The 20,209-nt window shown below is 34.7% G+C and overlaps 2 protein-coding genes across 2 annotated transcripts; both read right to left on the bottom strand.

Moving 5' to 3' along the window:
- Positions 1 to 558: 558 nt before the first annotated feature.
- Positions 559 to 2,005, bottom strand: LOC140444416 (uncharacterized). Its single transcript, XM_072536167.1, has 2 exons — positions 1,958 to 2,005; positions 559 to 1,446 (listed from the first exon to the last, which is right to left on the bottom strand). The coding sequence occupies exons 1-2, from the start codon at positions 2,003 to 2,005 to the stop codon at positions 559 to 561; spliced, it is 936 nt and encodes a 311-aa protein (XP_072392268.1).
- A 2,223-nt stretch (positions 2,006 to 4,228) lies between these two features.
- Positions 4,229 to 4,828, bottom strand: LOC140444415 (uncharacterized). The gene has a single exon (XM_072536166.1). The coding sequence runs from the start codon at positions 4,826 to 4,828 to the stop codon at positions 4,229 to 4,231; it is 600 nt and encodes a 199-aa protein (XP_072392267.1).
- Between the last annotated feature and the right edge of the window lie 15,381 nt (positions 4,829 to 20,209).

Below are 20,209 nucleotides of genomic sequence, written 5' to 3'. Positions count from 1 at the left end.
TATAATTATATGTTTGTTTAAAGCCGGAAAGTAAAATAGAAATTGAACATATGATTTTATCTTATAAGTTTCGATTTAGACGTAGAATATTTCTTAATGATATGATATGAAAAATTACAGATAGATATATCGACTATTAAAGGAAACATGACAATATAGGAATCAAAATGGCTGATGGTTTTTATAATTTTTATTGATAATAATATAGATAATAATTTAATACCAACTTAGAAATTCAAAATTAAGAAATATTAAGGGGATCTGGATTTAACATTTTATTTAAAAATGTTTAAAGGATTATTGGAGTGGCGGACGTATCTGCATATACATAGATTGGATATCTGCTATTAAAACTTGAGTGAATGTGCGAAATCTTAAAAGAATATCAATAAGAAGAGGTTGGATTAAAAACCCTTTATCCAGTTGATTATTAAGACAACCTAAACGAGTTTTATTATTTATATCAAATACTAGCCGTATATTTGTACTAGAGTCATTTTTTCTGACTGGAAAGTGGGGTAAATAATAATTTAGCCTATTTTCTGAGGTTAGGGGGTTTTAAGATACTCTTTTAATCTGGTCATTGGCTAAATAATCTTGAATGATCTTGCTATAACTATCAAAGAGTTGTGGATCAGGGTGTAGTTTCCTCTTTAATTGGAGAAAGCGAGCTTTAGCTGCCGGTAAAGAGCCTGATAATTTAATATCACTAATAGGGCGATTTAAATTTAAAGAGACTTTGTATCGACCTGAAGGAAGAATTTGTACGGTCTTTAAAAACTGAGTTTCTGCGGGGTGATCTGTATCTACAGAATCCTGAATCTGTGGAAGTTGATCGGACTCCCAGAATTTTTCCACTAATCCATGTAACACTTCATCAGACGAGAGGGGGGTGTCAGAAACATTTTTGATATGGCATGTGACCAAATTATTAAGATATGTGGAGTGATGATATCCTTTACTAATAGCTGAACTTGGGACCCTGCCGAAGATTATGTAACCGAAAAGAGTTTCCTGTAAAATTGGTAGCTTTGGGCCAAGAGAGACTGCATTATTTAAAAGAATATCAGAATACAAATCAGCGCCGATCAATAGATGAACTGGGCTGGGAATTGCATAACGAGAATCCGCTAATATAATGGAACTAGGAATATGAATTTGCCTTGCGTTTATGTTGACCTGAGGTAAATATCCAGCAATACTTGGAATTACAAAGCAACTAGCATTCAACTTGTGATTAGTAGCTGCAGAATAAATCTGCAAATGAGAAACTTTGGTGGAACTGGACGTGTCAGAGTTAACCCCGTTAATTTTAATGGTCTGAGATTCTGTGGTGATCCCTAACTGATGTACTAGGTCACTGGTTACAAGGGATAGCTGGCTGGCATTGTCTAAAAGAGCTTTGACATAAATTCGTTTGCCAGATTTGTCAGAGATATACTTCAACTGTACTCAGTAATACTATAGAGTTGTTAGGAGTAGTTGAAACAACATTTGAGAGTGTAACCGCATTTGTGCTGTGTGAAACATTATCTACAACTTCTGGAAGTGAGTGAGAAGTAGATGGGTGGTTATCTACAGAACTATGAGTATTAGAATTCTGAGGAACAGAACTACGGTTACCATTGAGAGACCTTGACGGTTGAGATTGAGCAGAGGAGTGTCACGTCCTGATCTCCATATGTAGCAGAAAATTATGACGTTGGTTACAGTGAAAACACGTTTTACTACTAAGACATTCTTAAATCAAATGTTTATTGCCTGAACAATTAAAACATAACGAGTGCTGCTTGACAAATTCACGTCTAGAGGCAACATTTTGGGACTTAAAATCTTTACAAATATAAATAGAATGAGACTTGTTTTTACAGTATGCACATGACTTATTAATGGAACTAGAACGAGACAATGCAATATTTTGTTTAGCATCAGTATGGGTATGACATGAAAATCGTACATCTTTGTTACCGGAGGGTTTAGACTTATCTGTGGTGATGAAAAGCATTTCTAAATGGCGGACTCAATTTTTTATCGCACTCATAAATTGGGAAACATCTGATTGCTCAAGTTCATGTTCTTGAGAAAATTCTAACTGCCGAAGTGTAGCATTGTCTAATTTCTGGCTGATAAGATGTACAAAAACTAAATTTAACAACTTCTCGTGCGATAAATTAAGGTTTAGAAGAGATTTATATGCATTGGAGACAGTTGTGTGAAATTCTCTAAGCTGGGTAAAGGTTGCATTAGTAGGTAACCCTTTTGTATCAATAATCTTTGCAAATAACTGTTTGATAACAATACGATTATTCGAATACCTACCAACTAACGTGGAAAGTGCAATCCTGTAATTAGACTCTATAAGTGTGAGGTTAGGTTGAAACAGTAAATGTAATTAGACTCTATAAGTGTGAGGTTAGTAAACAAAGAAAGCTTGAATATCTAGGCCACATATTGAGACACGATAAGTACCGTCTACTGCAATTGATTGTCCAGGGAAAAATAGACAGTAAGCGAGGGCCAGGCAGGAGAAGACACTCGTGGCTCCAAAATCTGAGGAAGTGGTTCGGGCTCACATCGGTCGAACTATTCAGAAGCGCCGCAAATAAGATCAGAATTGCCATGTTAATAGCCAACGTTCGCAACGGACAGGGCACTTGAAGAAGAAGAAGTGTGAGGTTCTCTATTAACTTGAAGGGCTCTCCTTTTAACAGAGAACGCAAATAAATAAACTTTTCTATACTAGTAAGTGATGTATCTGCATCTACTGTGCTAGTAAATATTTGATGAAAGCTTTGAAATTTATTGAAATCGCCAGAAAAACATTCCAATTGGATTTGGGGAAGCTTTATGCTTCTTTGCGTAGGTAAACTAGAGGGATTATTTTGAGACAAAGAACTAGAAGAACTGCTATTTTCTGTTAACCTAAATTTAAGCAAATTCACCTCAAGTGTGGAGAGCATATTTAAATAAATATTATCGATGATGTTTGTATCTTCATCATCTTCAACTTCAGAGGACTATTTCATCTTGGGCTTGGCAATAAGAATCATACGCCTTTTTTAAATGCAAAATACGATCTTTGGTGGAGTGAATAGTGAGATTAGCCAAATTTATATCGAGATAATTATTTAATTTTGCCAATTTAGTTTTTGCCAAGCGTCTATTTTCTAAACTTTGTGTTAACTCCATCTTTGACACGTAATGAGAATTTATATATACAAAATAATACCTAAATTATCAAATAATTTTAAAGAGACAAAAAAAATGAAAACATTAAAGGTGGAGAAAAATATAAGATATTTTTGTGGGGTTATGAACTAAAGTGCTAAGAAAGAGATTAGAGGATTACAGGTAGAGAAGAGCCTCAAGATCCGGCTAGAAGGTCCACTTTATGTAGATAAAATTAGTATCTACACAATAGGACAAACATGAAGAATGTCCTAAAATGAGATAGAGTAAAACACAGATTGCTGGTTACAAAATATGAGAGCTCTATCCTGTAATATAAGAATGTCTACTACTTACTAGTAAACAAGTCTTTCGAAAGTGTATGTGCACTATTGTCTATTAAAGTCGTTATCACGAAGATTCTAAATCAATAGCTGCGGAGATGTGGTAACCATGTGTCAAAGACCACCCAGAGAACCATGCGAAAAATACCTTTAAACACTTCTAGTGTATACAAAAACGGGCACTACTGTATTATAATCAATATGTATAATATATATCACAATGTATGATTATAATTGATTGCTGTTATACCAACAGCGGGACAAATCGTTGACCGATTTGAAGAGCACTGTATACCTGTTTTGAGGATTAAATCCTTGACGGATTTTTAGGGACTTCTGCCAAACAGAGATGTTGCTTCATCCACGTCTAAATTTGCTCTGAGGGTAAGCGGGGTACCTGATTTTTGGGAAGTCTTTTTTGTAAGAGTTAAAGAGATTTAAATAGCGCACAAAAAACTATAATTCTAAAAACTGTTGACAAATTGTTTTGACCATCATTTGACATTGATGACATTTATAGAGTGGGTGCATTTGTGTCAAAAGTGGAGTTAAATACTAAATTAAAAATATTTATAAATAGTTTTACATGTTCGAATAGAATTATTCGAACATACTCCCCGCCTGAGGAACAAAATCTAAACATATGAAACTAGAAAAGAGAAGAAAACCAATTATATTAGGTGGGGCTAGGAAGTTTACTCACTTGCCTGATGGATCTAAGACAAGTTGTGTTTTTTGTCCGAAGTCGTAGAGTCCGAACCAGGCCATTCTTGCTTGCTATTAGCTCTAAGGCTCTTGCCAGCTCCCACTTTAGCGGGGGTAGGTATTATGAGTACTATATCATCTATTTGTACGGGACTTTGAGTAACAGTACACCACTTGGATCGAGATTGTATGGTTTGGAGATATGAGACACTCCATTTCTTCCAAAACAATAATTGCATTTGAGACAATTTCTGGTAGAGGGACTGTCTGTTTTCTGGGATCTCTAAAATATTACTAGGCTCCGGTGGGGCTAATAGAGATTGGTCCACCAAAAAATGGGCAGGGCAAAGAAAGGAAAGATCTTCTGGGCATTTTGAGATCCTAAATAGTGGTCTAGAGTTAAGAATTGCCTCAATTTGGCATAGTATTGTATTGAAGGATTCGTAAGTGAGCACTACGTTTCCGATTACACGACGGAGATGAAACTTAGCTGACTGAATGCCTCTTTTATGTATTCCTACACTTGCAGGATTAAGAGGGGTAGCGAACTTAAAAGTGATTTGGTTCTGAGTTGCGAAGTCTTTAATGGATGTTGTGTGGTCTTCATTCATAAAAAATTTATAGAGTTCATGGAGCTCGTTTTTTGCAACATAAAAATTAGTCGCATTGTCAGACCAGATACATGATGGGACTGACCTTCGTGCTATAAATCTTTTTAGTGCCAAAATATAGGCCTGACTAGTGAGGCCGGTTACTAGCTCAAGATGGCAACACTTAGTGGTGATGCAAATGAAAAATGCTACATACGCTTTATAGAAAGGAGATCTACGGAGGTGAGATGATTTCAACGTAAGATGTCCAGCGTAGTCCACTGAGACAAATTGAAAGGGTCTTGTGCCTGAAACACGGTTATAGTGAAGATCAGACATAAACTGGGTAACTGGTTTTGCTTTAAACCTGTGGCAGTTGTGAATTACTTTTTTTATTTGAGTTAAACCCGACTAAGGCCAAAATTTCATTCTGAAATGAGACAGACACACTTGTGGGCCACTGTGGAGTAGAGAGACGTGGATTTGATACATCATCAAAGATACAATTCGATTCTTACTAGGAAGAATCATGGGATGTTTCTCATTGTAAGAGAGATGGGGAGCTTTGGCAAGTCTACCTCCAACACGTAGTGTCGAATACTTCTGATCATAAAAAACATTAAGTTGCCTAAGCGATCTATTCGAGAGAGGTTTTCCACTTTTTAATTCTAATAGTTCCCTGTGAAATGATCGTAATTGAAGGTATCGTACAATGCTTAGAGTTGCGGCTTTAAATTCTTAATTCTTTAGGGAAGATGAGAGCAATGAGATATTAGAGCTTTTATTTTTCAGATTTTTGATAAATCTAGAAACAAAGGCCAATACTCTTTGCATGCGAGAGAAAGTCGAAAACTTAAAGAAAATAAATTCTTAGGTTTCATTTACTTGTATTTTAGGGGAGGCCGTGGTTAACGTAACTTGTGTTGACCGAATCTCAGGTAAGTTTTGTGTGATGTGAATGATCTTAAATTGAGAAAAATCGAGAGGGTGCTTAATAAGAAACTCTGGGCCTGACAACCATAACATTGAGAGTTTAGAATTGCGTAATAATATTCCTTTAATTACAGTTTAATTAATGCACATGCCCCGACCGTCGACAAACTAGAAGACATTAAAGAACAGTTTTTCGAAGACCTAGAACAAGCCTACAGAAGATGCTCCAGAAATGACATTAAAATAGTGCTAGGTGACATGAATGCAAGAATGGGACGAGAGCAAGTTTTTATGCCGACTATAGGAAGGCATAGCCTACACAACATCAGTAGCGATAATGGATTACGACTGATAAACTTAGCAGCAGCACTGAACATGACCGTCGCTAGCACCTATTTTGAACACCAGAATATACATAAGGTAACCTGGACCTCCCCTGATGGAAGAACAACTAGTCAGATTGATCACATCTTAATAGATTCAAGACACGGAACGGACATAATAAACTGCAGAAGTTATAGAGGCGCAAACATAGACTCAGACCATTGTTTAGTGATCTCAACACTAAGGGCTAGAATTTCAAACTCCAACAAAGAAAAAGAAATAAATAGAAAAAATGAAATGTACAGAAGCTGAGAGATGCAACTGTTGCAAAACAGTACTGGGAAAATATTACCAATAGGTTAAGGAATCAAAGTCTAGGCGAAGAAGACATGAGAGATATAGACTCATTCTGGAACAGGATAAGGGAAGATATTGAGTCAGCAGCACAAGATGAAATAGGAACAGAAACTTGTACCCTAAAAAATCACTGGTTTGACGATGAATGCAAAGACGCAACACAGAAAAAAAATGAAGCCTATGCAAAAATGCTTACCCGCCGAACTAGAACAAGTATAGAGAATTACTAGACAAAGAGAAGAGAAGAAAACAAAATACACAGAATGAAGAAACGAAACCACTTAAAAAAGGAACTTCAATATATAGAAAACCTCAACAGAGAGAAAGAATTCAGAACATTCTATAAGAAAGTTAACATCAACAGAAAAGAATTTAAGGCAAACACAAATCAATGTAGAAGTTTAAATGGCGATCTCTTAACAACAAGAACAGACGTACTAAACCGATGGTCGGAATATTTTAACCAGATACTTAATATAGAGGAAGAAGATGAAAACCCGGAAGACGAAAGCTGCGAGGTAAGCGGAGCAGATGAGAGGGAGGAGGATCCACCAACGATCCTGGAAGTTAAAGACGCTGTAAACAAACTAGCCAGAAACAAATGACCCGGAATAGATAATCTCCCAGCGGAATTATATAAAGAAGGTGGCCACGATATCATAATAGCGCTACAGCAGCTTATAAAAGAAATATGGATACAGAAGTCCCTTCCCAATGATTGGAATATTGGAATACTTTGCACCATACACAAAAGGGGAGATATCTTTGAATGCTCTAACCATCGAGGAATTACGCTCCTAAATGCAGCGTATAAAATATTCTCCAATATACTATGCCATCGTATGGCACCATATGCAGAACGAGTAATAGGACAATACCAGGCTGGTTACAGAGGTGGTAAATCAACAATTCATCAGACTTCAACCCTGAGACAAATTCTAGAGAAAACACTGGAATACGGTGTAGACACGCACCACATATTTATAGACTACAAGGCAGCCTACGACTCTGTAAATAGAAGAGAATTGTTTAGAGCAATGATAGACCTAGGAGTACCAAATCAGTTGGTAAGTTTAACCAAACTAACCCTTGAAAAAGTTGAATGCAAAGTACGAATCCAGGGGGAACTCTCTGAACCTTTTAAAACAAATAACGGGCTACGTCAGGGAGACCCACTCTCCTGTATACTATTCAATCTAGCTCTGGAAAAAGTAATACGTACGTCACAAATCACAACTACCGGTTCAATATATAACAAATCTGTGCAAATCTTAGCATATGCTGATGATATCAATATTGTTGGGAGAACGGAAAACGTAGCATTAAAGGAAGCGGCTACAAAATGGGTTTAATAATAAACACCAATAAAACAAAATACATGAAAATAGGTACGCAACCACAAACACTACGGCCACTTGTTATAGAAAATGACGTCATCGAAGCAGTTAACGAATTTGTATACCTGGGAACGCTCGTCAATACTGAAAATGACACCACCGCAGAGATAAACCGCAGAATCTGCACGGCTAATAGATGCTATTTTGGGCTTAATCTCCTTTTTAAATCTACAGTTATATCAAGAAATACAAAAGTGAAACTCTACAAAACAATAATACGCCCAGTCCTAACATATGGTTCAGAAACCTGGACTTTAACAAAAAGCAATGAAAACATGTTAGGATGTTTCAAAAGAAAAATACTAAGGCACATCTATGGAGCGGTAAATGAAAATGGTGTCTGGAGAAGACGATATAACTTCGAACTCTATAGGATATACCAGGAACCAGATATAGTAAAACACATAAAGATAGGACGTCTGAGGTGGGTAGGCCATGTAATGCGGATGGAGCAAACCGACCCAGCTAGAAAACCGCTCCTTTATAGACCTATTGGTCAAAGAAGAAGAGGAAGATCCAGAACAAGATTCCTAGATAACATCGATGAAGACATGAGAAATATGGAAATACGTGCTTGGTGGAGGAAGGCGATGGATAGGGACGACTGGAGAAAAATTCTTGGGGAGGCTAGGACCCACACAAGGTTGTAAAGCCAAAATGATGATCCCTGGGACGAGTTGGAATATCTGCTACGTTTAGTTGAGACGGAATGTGATGAAAAGAGTAATCCTTACTTAGGGCAATAATCTTCTGCACACGATTCTGCACACTAATAAATCAACCGTTTATAGATTTTACAATAGAAGCAGTTAATTGCCAAGGGATCTCTAAAAAGATACTCCAAATCAAACATATCCTGCAAAGTCCTAATATCTAAATCCTAGCAATTACAGACACACTTTGTCGAAACACTCCGACTTTTGCAGGATATACAACAATTTTTCGAAGCCGCTGTCAGGTTTCCCGTGGGAATCGAATTCTCATCAAACATGGATTACCACACTTGAAAATCATACTACCATTCTCACTGGCACTTTCACAATATATTATTGCCAAAATACATCAAAAAAGACGGCTTTTACGTCAAAACAAGGCCAACAGAGATCCCCTAATCAAAACAGAGTATAATCGCATCTCTGCTCGAATTAAGAGAGAAATATCTGCCCTACAGGCTTGCCAGTGGAAAGATGTTACCTCGAAATTGTATTACAGAGATGGGACTAAATTCTCGAATAAATTCAGAGTCCTAACAAAACAAAAAACGTCTCAATCCTCTCATCTGTTGGTCGATAATCAAATAATCAGTTCTCTCGAACTGAAAGCTGAAGCATTCAAAAACTCACTTCATGAAAATTTTCAAACCTCAGATAACCCAAACTTTGACCGCTTATTTACACTCAACACTGAATTCGTAGTAAGAAATACTCTCACGCATCAAACTCCAAATCACATTCCAATCATGAACCCTATTACTGATAGGGAAACGGAAAGTTCTTGCCATATCGGCAAAAATAACTCTCCGGATCCGACAATATCAGTAGAAGGTGTCTAAAGCAACTCCCCGAGACTATAATCCCGCCTCTTACAAAAACTAATAATGCATGTCTCAAAAACTGCTATTTTCCCACTCTTGAAAATGGCCAGTACCATCATGATACCCAAACCGGGTAATCTTTGTACAAATGTGGAATCATACAGACCTATCTCCTTAATCAACTCACTAGGGAAAGTCCTTGAGCTAATCCTTAAAGAAAGGCTCAGTGACTATCTTGAAACACACAATATTATCCCTAAATTTCAGTATGGATTCCAACACAAAAGATCAACTCAAAATGCATTAATAGACTTCACCTCAAAAGTCTCTAAAGTCACTAAACGACAACGCCATCGCCATGGCCTCTTTTCTCGATGTACAAAAGGCCTTCAATCAAGTCTGGCATGACGGACTTATTCAGAGGCTAATTGACATTAGGCTACCCCTACAATTCATAAAAATCATTCATTCTCACATTACGAATCAAACAGTTAGAGTGAGAGTAAACGGTCAACTATCAACCCAATTTAATCCACGAGCGGGAGTACCACAAGTCTCAGTGCTAGCACCCCTGTTGTACATCACATACAACAGTACCATATCAAACCCAAACATACCACCCACACCCAACTGTACCTCTATGCAGATGACACTGACTTCATCACAACAGAGAACGGTTATTTTCCTGAGAGAACCTTTAGAAGAGCACAAACTCTTTTAAGCGGTGGTGCAATAAGTGAAGAGTTACTTTAAACGCTGCAAAAACACAAACAGTTGTGTTCCGCAGCCCTAAAGCATTGTCTGGTATCATTCGCAATCGCGATGATGAAACCCCCCTGTATTTGATTGAAGAAAGGCTCGCTACTAGCCTAACAGCTTTCTACTTGGGTGTCCTATGTACTAGAACACTTAATTGGGAAACTGATCTAAAGGCAACTTTAGATAGGGTCAGAAATCGAGTCACTTATGGTCACTTATAAAACATTCATTCGACCCGTTATTGAGTATAAGGCTAACTTATATTGCCTTCTAAAGGGGTATCAAAGGAGAAGACTGATCACTGCGGAGCGTAGAATTCTGCGTAGAGCGTGCAGAAAACGCTGGTACTTCCCCTCCCGTGAAATCCACCAAACGGCAAACACCACACCCATCATCGAGAGAATAAAAACTCTCAACAGGAACTTTACCCTCAAAACCATCACCGGCCCCCCTTCTAATACACAAAACACTCTAAAAAGTTCCTGCTCTTTCCGCGGTCACGTATCCTTCCGGAAACCCAAAAACAAACATCTACATATCCCGTCTATTCTGATGCAGGCTGGCATTGACGAAATACGCTGACATCCTTGAGGCCACTCCAATAGCCTATCGAACCCACATCTAACACCCAGTCCTTTTCCTAATCCCGGACAGGGGGAGATTGGTTTTTTGCTTTTTCCCAATCTCACTACTCAACGATACCTGTCCGTCCCTGAGAAAATAGCCGCAACTATATTCTCACCTGAATCGGCAGTTGCTGGAACCGTCCATCGAACTCCGACGAAGCCTGGCCGTTAGCGGAAACGATCAATGAAAAAATTTTAGTGCAATACATTAGTTTTGAATTGATCGCAAACGCATAAACGGCTGCAGGAACAATGGTCACTAGAGAACACGGTTTTAGTTTTTGCCGAGTCAGACTCGTACACATTCATACTAAATACAAATTCACACATCTCACACTCACACAATCCAACAGTGAAAGAGGTCCTCTTTCTGCTACCGAAGCATCCTCATCACTGGGACCCCCGACCAACTGCAGCCTTTGTTATTTTACAAGGAGTCTGTGGTCGGCCGGGGAAAATCTAAGTGATTGACGGAGCCAAGTAACAACGAAATGGTAGCGTATATCACTGTTGGATTTACACACACACACACACACACACACACACACACACACACACACACACACACACACACACACACACACACACACACATTCACACTGAGCAGAATGCGGCAAGCCGACTCTGGAAAGCCGAGGCGTCTCCACTCATGAGCACACTCGCCCACAAAATTACAGTACAATACACTGGTTTTGGGGACGAGTTAAGCTCGAGACTGCACAGGACCAATGGTCACTAGATACCCGGCCTTGTCGCATTTGGCTCTAAAACACTCACATTCATCTGGAAAGAACATCAAATTCCAGTCAAGCCTTTTGCCCCTGATTCTTCAATGGTGACTACATCTCAACTACCTCCAGGAGAAGAAGAAGATCGCTGACATCCCAGTGGATCTAGGACTGTTTGCTCTTGTACTGCATTATATCAACACATTTAAACTAAAGCCAGAAGAGGATCAACCGATCCTAAACGGGCACAAGAAAACGTTCTATCCTTATCGTAATAAAGAATCCCTCCCCTTATCCTCGAGAACGAAAATTGCAACAACAACAGTAAGAGTAAGTTTACTTCAAGCACCAGTAAGGAGCGTTACTACCTGACATGACAATGGCAAGTGCGACCTTGCCGAAACGTCGTCAAAATAATGGTTTTTCCCAAAATCAAAATTATTCAACGCGGAGTCAAACCCAGAAAACCACAAAAAGCACAAATATATATATATATATATATATATATATATATATATATATATATATATATATATATATATATATATATATATATATATATATATATATATATATATATATATATATATATATATATATATATATATATATATATTGTTATGTTTTTTCTTTCCCAACCAAAGAAAAATAAATAAAAAAATCCATCGAAGTAAAATTTCAAAATATCAATATAAACAAATTGTATATAGTAATTTAAGATAAGATTTAGTGTAGATAAGAATAGAAATTTGTTTGGCAAACGACCTTTTTCCGTTTCAAACAAAATTATCAAAAAACCTTTGTTTAGAATTAGAAGACATTTTACCTGTAAGGTAATCTTTTCATTGGTTGTATAATCGAGTATTAAATGACCATATTCTAATCTTTTGAAATATGTATAAATTGTGTATTGACAAAACCAATTTTAAAGTAAGCTATTTAGTTTTTCTCTGAAACCGAAATTAGGCTTTTCCAAAATCATGGTAAACACAATTTGAGCTTTTGATTGGACGGTCGTTTTTAAATGGGAATTTGTGAGCCGATCATGAGAACCGGAGAAGTCAGTTATAATTTGGTCATCGAAGGAAACAGTCGTTTGTCTCAAGATAGGGTGTGGTTCGTGAGTTGGATACCGGCATTGTGAAAAGAATTGAATAGTTTTGCAGAAGGAAATAGCAAGTAGATTGAAAGAGGTCCTTGTATCTACCGTTGGCATTTGGTGAAGATTTGTGAAAGTAGTTTTACGGCATCAAGTTGACAAAAGGAGGTCCTTGTGTCATTAATAAGTAGTTTAGTTTTTAGAGAAGTGCATCAGGTGTTTTTGGTTAGTGCAGCAGGTTTGCAGAGACGTTAGGAAGGAGCCTAGGTGCCAAAAAAGAGAGATCACATCGTTGAGGAGACTGGATTTTTCTGGGTATGTTCCAACATACAACTCAATAAGAAAATAAGCTGTAAGTGTTTTGTACAATTGAATTTTATATCTGTGAAGGATCGGTTTGACATCATGGTCATTAGCATTCAAATTTAAGACCTGAGGTTTTGTTAGGCTAATCAAAAGTTTAAAGTTTTTTTGTTTCTTGTTTCAAGTAAAGAAAAATTTAAGTAAAATTGGTTTTCACTTAATATAAATGTATGTAGATTTAAAATCTATTTTCTTGTATGCTGATTGATAAGATAACGACAGAATTTGATAATTGTTTTATTAGTTTATATAAAATAAAGAAACGTAAATTTTTGTAATATAATATATTTTTTATTGTTATCCTTCTTCTCTATCCCGATAAAAGACAACTAGAAAATCTTTGAATCCATCGAATACAGGTAATATAAGGAGTTTATTTTACTTTTGATAACAAATAAGTTATATTTTTTTATTGGCTCAATAAACTAAGATTAAAGTCAAAATAAACAATCATAACAAATATATATATATATATATATATATATATATATATATATATATATATATATATATATATATATATATATATATATATTTGGAATATATTCAATGGTTGAATAGCAGAGGTTTTATCGGTCAATAATTGGCAAATAAAAGTCGTCAACTACTTTATTGATTTATTCGAATACGTTTCGCTTTTATTTTTAAAAGCATCATCAGTTCACTACAAATAAAAAAGATTTTAGAATATACGTAAACAAACCAACAGGGTTCATACTTACAAAAACAATTTGTAGGGATTTTTTTATAGATGTTATAAAAACTCTACGATAACTTAACATTAAAGATTAAAAACTAAACGAGAGAAACGAAACAAAAAATACAAGTAAAACTGTAAGAACATTAGTTCATTTAATTTTAACCGATGGTTTCATTTGAACGTTGGTTTAAGCTCTTTCGAGGGTCAAACCACACTAATCTTTTCGATTGGTTTGGATCAGCTCGTCATAATTTTCACATGTGGCTTGTTGTCGTCCATGTGTTTCTTTGGAATGCATGGTGCAGATTACGATTCTTAAGGGAATTATCAAGCGGAACAGGGACGGACCTTTTTTTTTATAAACGATTCATTTATTCCTTTTTCTTTAAAAAACAAACAAACATAAATAAATGAATCCTTTATAAAAAAAGGTCCGTCCCTGTTCCGCTTGATAATTCTCTTAAGAATCGTAATCTGCACCATGCATTCCAAAGAAACACATGGACGACAACAAGCCACACGTGAAAATTATGACGAGCTGATCCAAAACAATCAAAAAGATTAGTGTGGTTTGACCCTCGAAAGAGCTTAAACCAACGTTCAAATGAAGCCATCGGTTAAAATTAAATGAACTAATGTTCTTACAGTTTTACCTGTATTTTTTGTTTCGTTTCTCTCGTTTAGTTTTTAATCTTTAATGTTAAGTTATCGTAGAGTTTTTATAACATCTATAAAAAAAACCCTACAAATTGTTTTTGTAAGTATGAACCCTGTTGGTTTGTTTACTTATATTCTAAAATCTTTTTTATTTGTAGTGAACTGATGATGCTTTTAAAAATAAAAGCGAAACATATTCGAATAAATCAATAAAGTAGTTGGCGACTTTTATTTGCCAATTATTGACCGATAAAACCTCTGCTATTCAACCATTGAATATATTCCAAATTTAATCAACGGTCGTGTTTTTTACTATATATATATATATATATATATATATATATATATATATATATATATATATATATATATATATATATATATATAATTTCAAGTAGCTATATTATCTGTCGTTAGGCAAAAAACAAAGTTATTAACATTTATAAATTACTACAAACATAATATCTTAGAGTTTACGTTTATTTATGTATTTAAATTTGGTATTTCTCTACATAAAAAACTTTTTATGGTCTACAACTTTTATTTAAATTATTTTTCTTTAGAATGTATACAAACGTTTTATAAGCAAAAAATTATTTTTTTTGCCTTTTAAGATTGTTTAAAAAAACAAAGCAAAATCAACTGTACGTCTTTACGAATTTTTCGTCGGCTACCCCTTATACTATTTAGAATTTAAATTTCTGTATAAGATTTTTTTAAACTATTTAGCGATGTTCCGTGAACTACTTTCTTATGGCATGTTCAAAGTTAAATGTTATTTTTTTATGTGATTAAGCCACAATTATTGGTCGACATTGAAATGAAAATTACATTTTTAATTAACTAATATTTAACGATACGATTTCCAATATTTAACCTTGTTTATTGTACAAATTATGTCAAAATGTGTACACACATTTTGTATAGAAAACGTTTTTTGAGAACGATTTCCTGAATGGAAATCAAAATGTGATTCTCATCACAATCACAACCAATATCTTTGATTTAATCCCATAAAAACCTAATATTTATCTTAAACTATTCACTGATAGCTTCGATTAAACAGCTTGGAAATTGAAATATGTAAAATATTCCCCTAAACAACTCTCTGGGAAAAAATATCTAAATTGAATAAATATAACAACTGAACGTTTATATAAAAAACCTGTTTGTTGATCCCAGCCGACTGAAACCAGCCGGCTGGCAGGTAGTATCAATGTCTTTATTTAAACTTGACCCAAACCGATCGATATTTTTATGTTTTCAAATATTATTAAAAGTATTAACACTGTCAACATCTATTGGCTTTAAAATGATACCAAATACAGTAATTTTACCTCCCGATGTTAAAATGATGGTTTGATGTAAAAAATTCAATATATAAAAAAACCGGGTTATTGAAAAACCGACAACGGTGCCAAGCCTACAAAGGTGCACTAAACGAACATACACGACTTATAAATAGAAAATGATAGCATTTCTTGGTAATGCTAAGTTACTGCAACGTGAAAAGAGCTAAAAATGATAGCAGGATGTATATATATATATATATATATATATATATATATATATATATATATATATATATATATATTGTCATACTTTTTCTTTTCCATTCCGTTGCAAACAAAATTATCAAAAAACCTTTGTTTAGAATTAGAAAATATTTTACCTGCAAGTTAATCTTTTCATTGTTTGTATAGTCGAGTATTAAATGACCATATTTTAATCTTTTGAAATATGTATAAATGATGTATTAAAAAAAACCAATTTTAAAGTAAGCTATTTAGTTTTCTCTGAAACCGAAATTAGGCTTTTCCAAAATCATGATAAACACAATTTAAGCTTTTTGATTGGACGGTCGTTTTTAAAATGGGAATTTGGTGAGTCGATCATGAGAGAGGAGAAGTTAGTCATATTTTGGTCATCGAAAGGAAACAGTCGTGTGTCTCAAGATAGGGTGTGGTTCGTGAGTTTGGATACCGGCGTAACGAAAAGAAGTGAATAGTTTGAAGAAGGAGATAACAAGTAGATTAAAAGAGGTCCTTGTATCTACCGTGGGCATTTTATAAAGTATATGTGAAAGTATTCTTACGGCATCAAGTTGACAAAAGGAGGTCCTGGTGTCATAAATAAGTAGCGGAGTTTTGAAGAAGTAAATCAGGTGTTATTTGTGTAGTCTGCAGGAGGTTTGCAGAGACGTTCAGAAGGAGCCGAGGTGCCAAAGAGGGGAGATCACATCTTTGAGGAGACTGGACTTTTCTGGGTATGTTCCAACATACAACTCAAAAAGAAAATAAACTGTAAGTGTTTGTACAATTGAATTTTATATCTGTGAAGGATCGTTTCGACATCATGGTCATTAGCATTCAAATTTAAGAACTGAGGTTTTGTTAGGCTAATCAAATGTTTAAAGTTTTGTGGTTTTTTTTTTCAAGTAAAGAAAATTTTAAGTAAAATTGGTTTTTCACGTAATATAAATGTATGTAGCTTTATAATCTTATTATCATAATAATTTGATTTATTTTCTTGTGTGCTGATTGATAAGATAACGACAGAATTTAATAATTGTTTTATTCGTTCATATAAAATAAAGAAACGTAAATCTTTGTAATATAATATATTTGTATTATTATCCTTTCTTCTCTCCCGATAAAAGACAACTAGAAAATCTTTTGAATCCATCGAACACAGGTAATATAAGAATTATTTTACTTTTGATAACAGATAAGCTATAATTTTTTTATTGGCTCAATAAACTAAGTTTGAACTCAAAATAAACAATCATAACAAATGGCCCCCAACGTGTAAGGCGTAGAAAGTATTTCTAGTTAAAATTTAAACGGATAGAGAAAGAAAGCAGATTGATTGAAAATTTATTTGCCGATGGTTAAAGTTTATAATATTTGCTTTTATGACATTACATTTCAAATTTCTCTAGGTACAAATTTTTACATGATATAATTTATGATATTTGATTGATTTTTACAACTGACAAAAGTTTTAAAATTTTATTGCATTTATTTGAATTTATTGCATTTGGGATAAGAGGAAAAGTTTTCGTCTTTGCAAAATTACTCGAATTTTATATTTGGCGGGGATATTATTGCACAAATTTCAAAGCTTCATATTTGGCGGGGATAAATAATCTAACTAACATGTCGACCATAAGGAGTCAAAGCAAAACGCAAGAAAGGAAAGAGGATAAGATAGAAGATGAAACAATTTTGGAAGAAGGATCGGATAATGAAGGAAATGTTACAATAGTCGAGGAGAGAAAAGAACCATCAGGAATAGATAAAATATTACAACTAATGCAACTCCAGTCACAAAAAATGGATAAAAACCAACGGGAAATAAGACAAGCAATAGAACTAAATAACAGGAATATAGAACAGCGTCTGGAAAACTATGAACAGGAAATTAGAAGATGTGTTGAGGGGATAAAGAAAGAACTGATACAACAGATAGAAGAAATAACCCTAAAGAATGCAAAACAAGAGACAGAGATTAAAGATATCCAAAATACAATGAAGGAGATACGAAATTGCCAGAAAAAGGAACTAGAGATGCAGAGAGAAGAAATAGAAACCAAAATGAAAGATATTAAGACTGTACAGAAAAAAGAATTAGAACAGTTAGAAACAAAATTTGAAATGGCTTTACAAGAAGACAAGAAAGAAATAGAAAAACAAATTGAGGATATCAGAAAACAACGAGAGATGGGAGACAGGAGAGAAGTACTCATCCAAAGTCCGGGTGACATAAAAATACAGTTTGGCGGGGACGTAAAAAAATTACACCCAGTAATTTTCATTAACAATTTAAAAAAGAAAGTACGACATATCGGTAATTTCGAAACAGCAAAGGAAACGATAAGGAACCATCTTAAAGATGAGGCAAGTTTATGGTTTGATAGCAAAGAAGAAGAATTGCAAAATTGGCAAACATTTGAACAAAAATTTCTGAATTATTTCTGGGGAAAAATACAACAGATAGAGATAAACAAGGAATTACAAAATGGGAGATACCAGGATAGTATAGGTATATCAGAAAAAACATATGCCCTACAACTATACAACAATGCAAGACACTTACATTACAACTATTCGTCCAAACAGCTAGTGGAACTAATAGCCAGACATTTTGAAGATACCTTAGAAGATCACATAACTCTACAAAACTACAAAGATATTGACAGTTTATGTCAATTCTTACAAATACGAGAAGCAAAATTAAGAGAAAGAAAAATGAGGAGAACGCAAGAAAATTATAGACAACGAGAAAATCAAGACTATAGAGATAGAGGACAAAACTTTAGGAGAGAGTACACAAGAAGAGAATTTGTCTCGAGGAGGGAAAACGAAAGTAGAGACAACGGAAGAGTAAATTATGAACCAAGAAATCGGCAATGGAACGAAACCCGATATCGAGAGAACCAGAATAGAAACAACACTCGCACATATCAGGAAAACCGAAATAATAATAGAACGAATGAACCGGAAAATTGCAGAAACCGATACAGGTCCGAGAGACCAAGAGAAAATAGAAGAGCGGTCAACAACACACACATAGAGGAATATGAGGATGAGAGACAAAGCGACAGAAGTAGAAGCGAACAAGAACAGCAAGCGTCTTTTCACGAAGGCGCTCACTAAAGACAAAGAAACAAACAGGAATTTTTTGTCACCCGAAGGAATTTATTAAATCGGCAGAAACTAAGGACAAAATAAGTGGAGCAAATCTGAAATTTGTAGATGGTTGTATCAACGAGACACCGATTAAAATTATGATTGATACTGGATCGGAAATTACACTGATCAACAGAAAACTAATAGAGGAAGTTAATTTAACGAATTTGATTTACAAAATTCTCAAGGTAAATTTAGTGGGCGCAAATAAACGGACTTTGGCAACGATAAATGAAGGAATACGAATAAAAGTACGATTGGATAAGAAATTTTATGCACTACAATGTGTTGTGATGCCAAACATGTCGCATGATATGATCGTAGGAGTGGATGAATTGGCAGAAAAACATGTGGTGATAGATTTCAAAAATAACACGATGAAAATCACAGAGGAAAAAGAAGAAGAACAGGACAGTAAGGAAATGGAAAAGGAAAATGAGAAACGAAAAAATGATTTAGACAAAGAACAAACGGTGGAAATGAATTTGGCAATGAAACAAGGACAGAGAATAAAGAGGAGATTGGCAAGAGAAAGTGAAAAGTGGGTTTCCTCAAAAGAAGAGATGAGCCCAGAAGAAGAAAAAGAAGAAAGATTAACAAAAGAAGACGAAAAAGGTACAATTGAAACAGTGGTATTTGAAGAAGTATGCGAAATGGAGGAGGCAGAATACAAATTAAATATGTGTAAAGAAATTGAGGAAAAAGAAAGAAAATTGATATGTGGAGAAGAAAAGGAAAAGGAATTGCGTGTAATATTGAGAAAGTATGAAGATTTAATAAATGAAGAAAACAGAGCAGCCAAAAAGTATGAACATTCATTTGAGGTTAAAGACTTAGGAAATTTTCGATCGAAGACTTACCCGATCCCATATAAATATCGACAACAAGTGAAAGAAGGAATTAATAAAATGTTGAAAGACTATTCTTTATTGTTTTTGCATAGAGAAAAATCCCTGCATAATTCAGTAATTTTTATCATATGCAAAGGCGGGGATTTGTCATACTTTTTCTTTTCCAACCAAAGAAAAATAAATAAAAAAATCCATCGAAATAAAATTTCAAGATATCAATATAGACAAATTGTATATAGTAATTTAAGATAAGATTTAGTGTAGATAAGAATAGAAATTTGTTTGGCAAACGACCTGTTTCCGTTGCAAACAAAATTATCAAAAAACCTTTGTTTAGAATTAGAAGATATTTTACCTGCAAGTTAATCTTTTCATTGTTTGTA

This window comes from Diabrotica undecimpunctata, chromosome 6 (assembly GCF_040954645.1).
Source record: "Diabrotica undecimpunctata isolate CICGRU chromosome 6, icDiaUnde3, whole genome shotgun sequence".
Taxonomy (NCBI): domain Eukaryota; kingdom Metazoa; phylum Arthropoda; class Insecta; order Coleoptera; family Chrysomelidae; genus Diabrotica; species Diabrotica undecimpunctata.
This window is presented reverse-complemented; position numbering and strand designations above follow the sequence as displayed.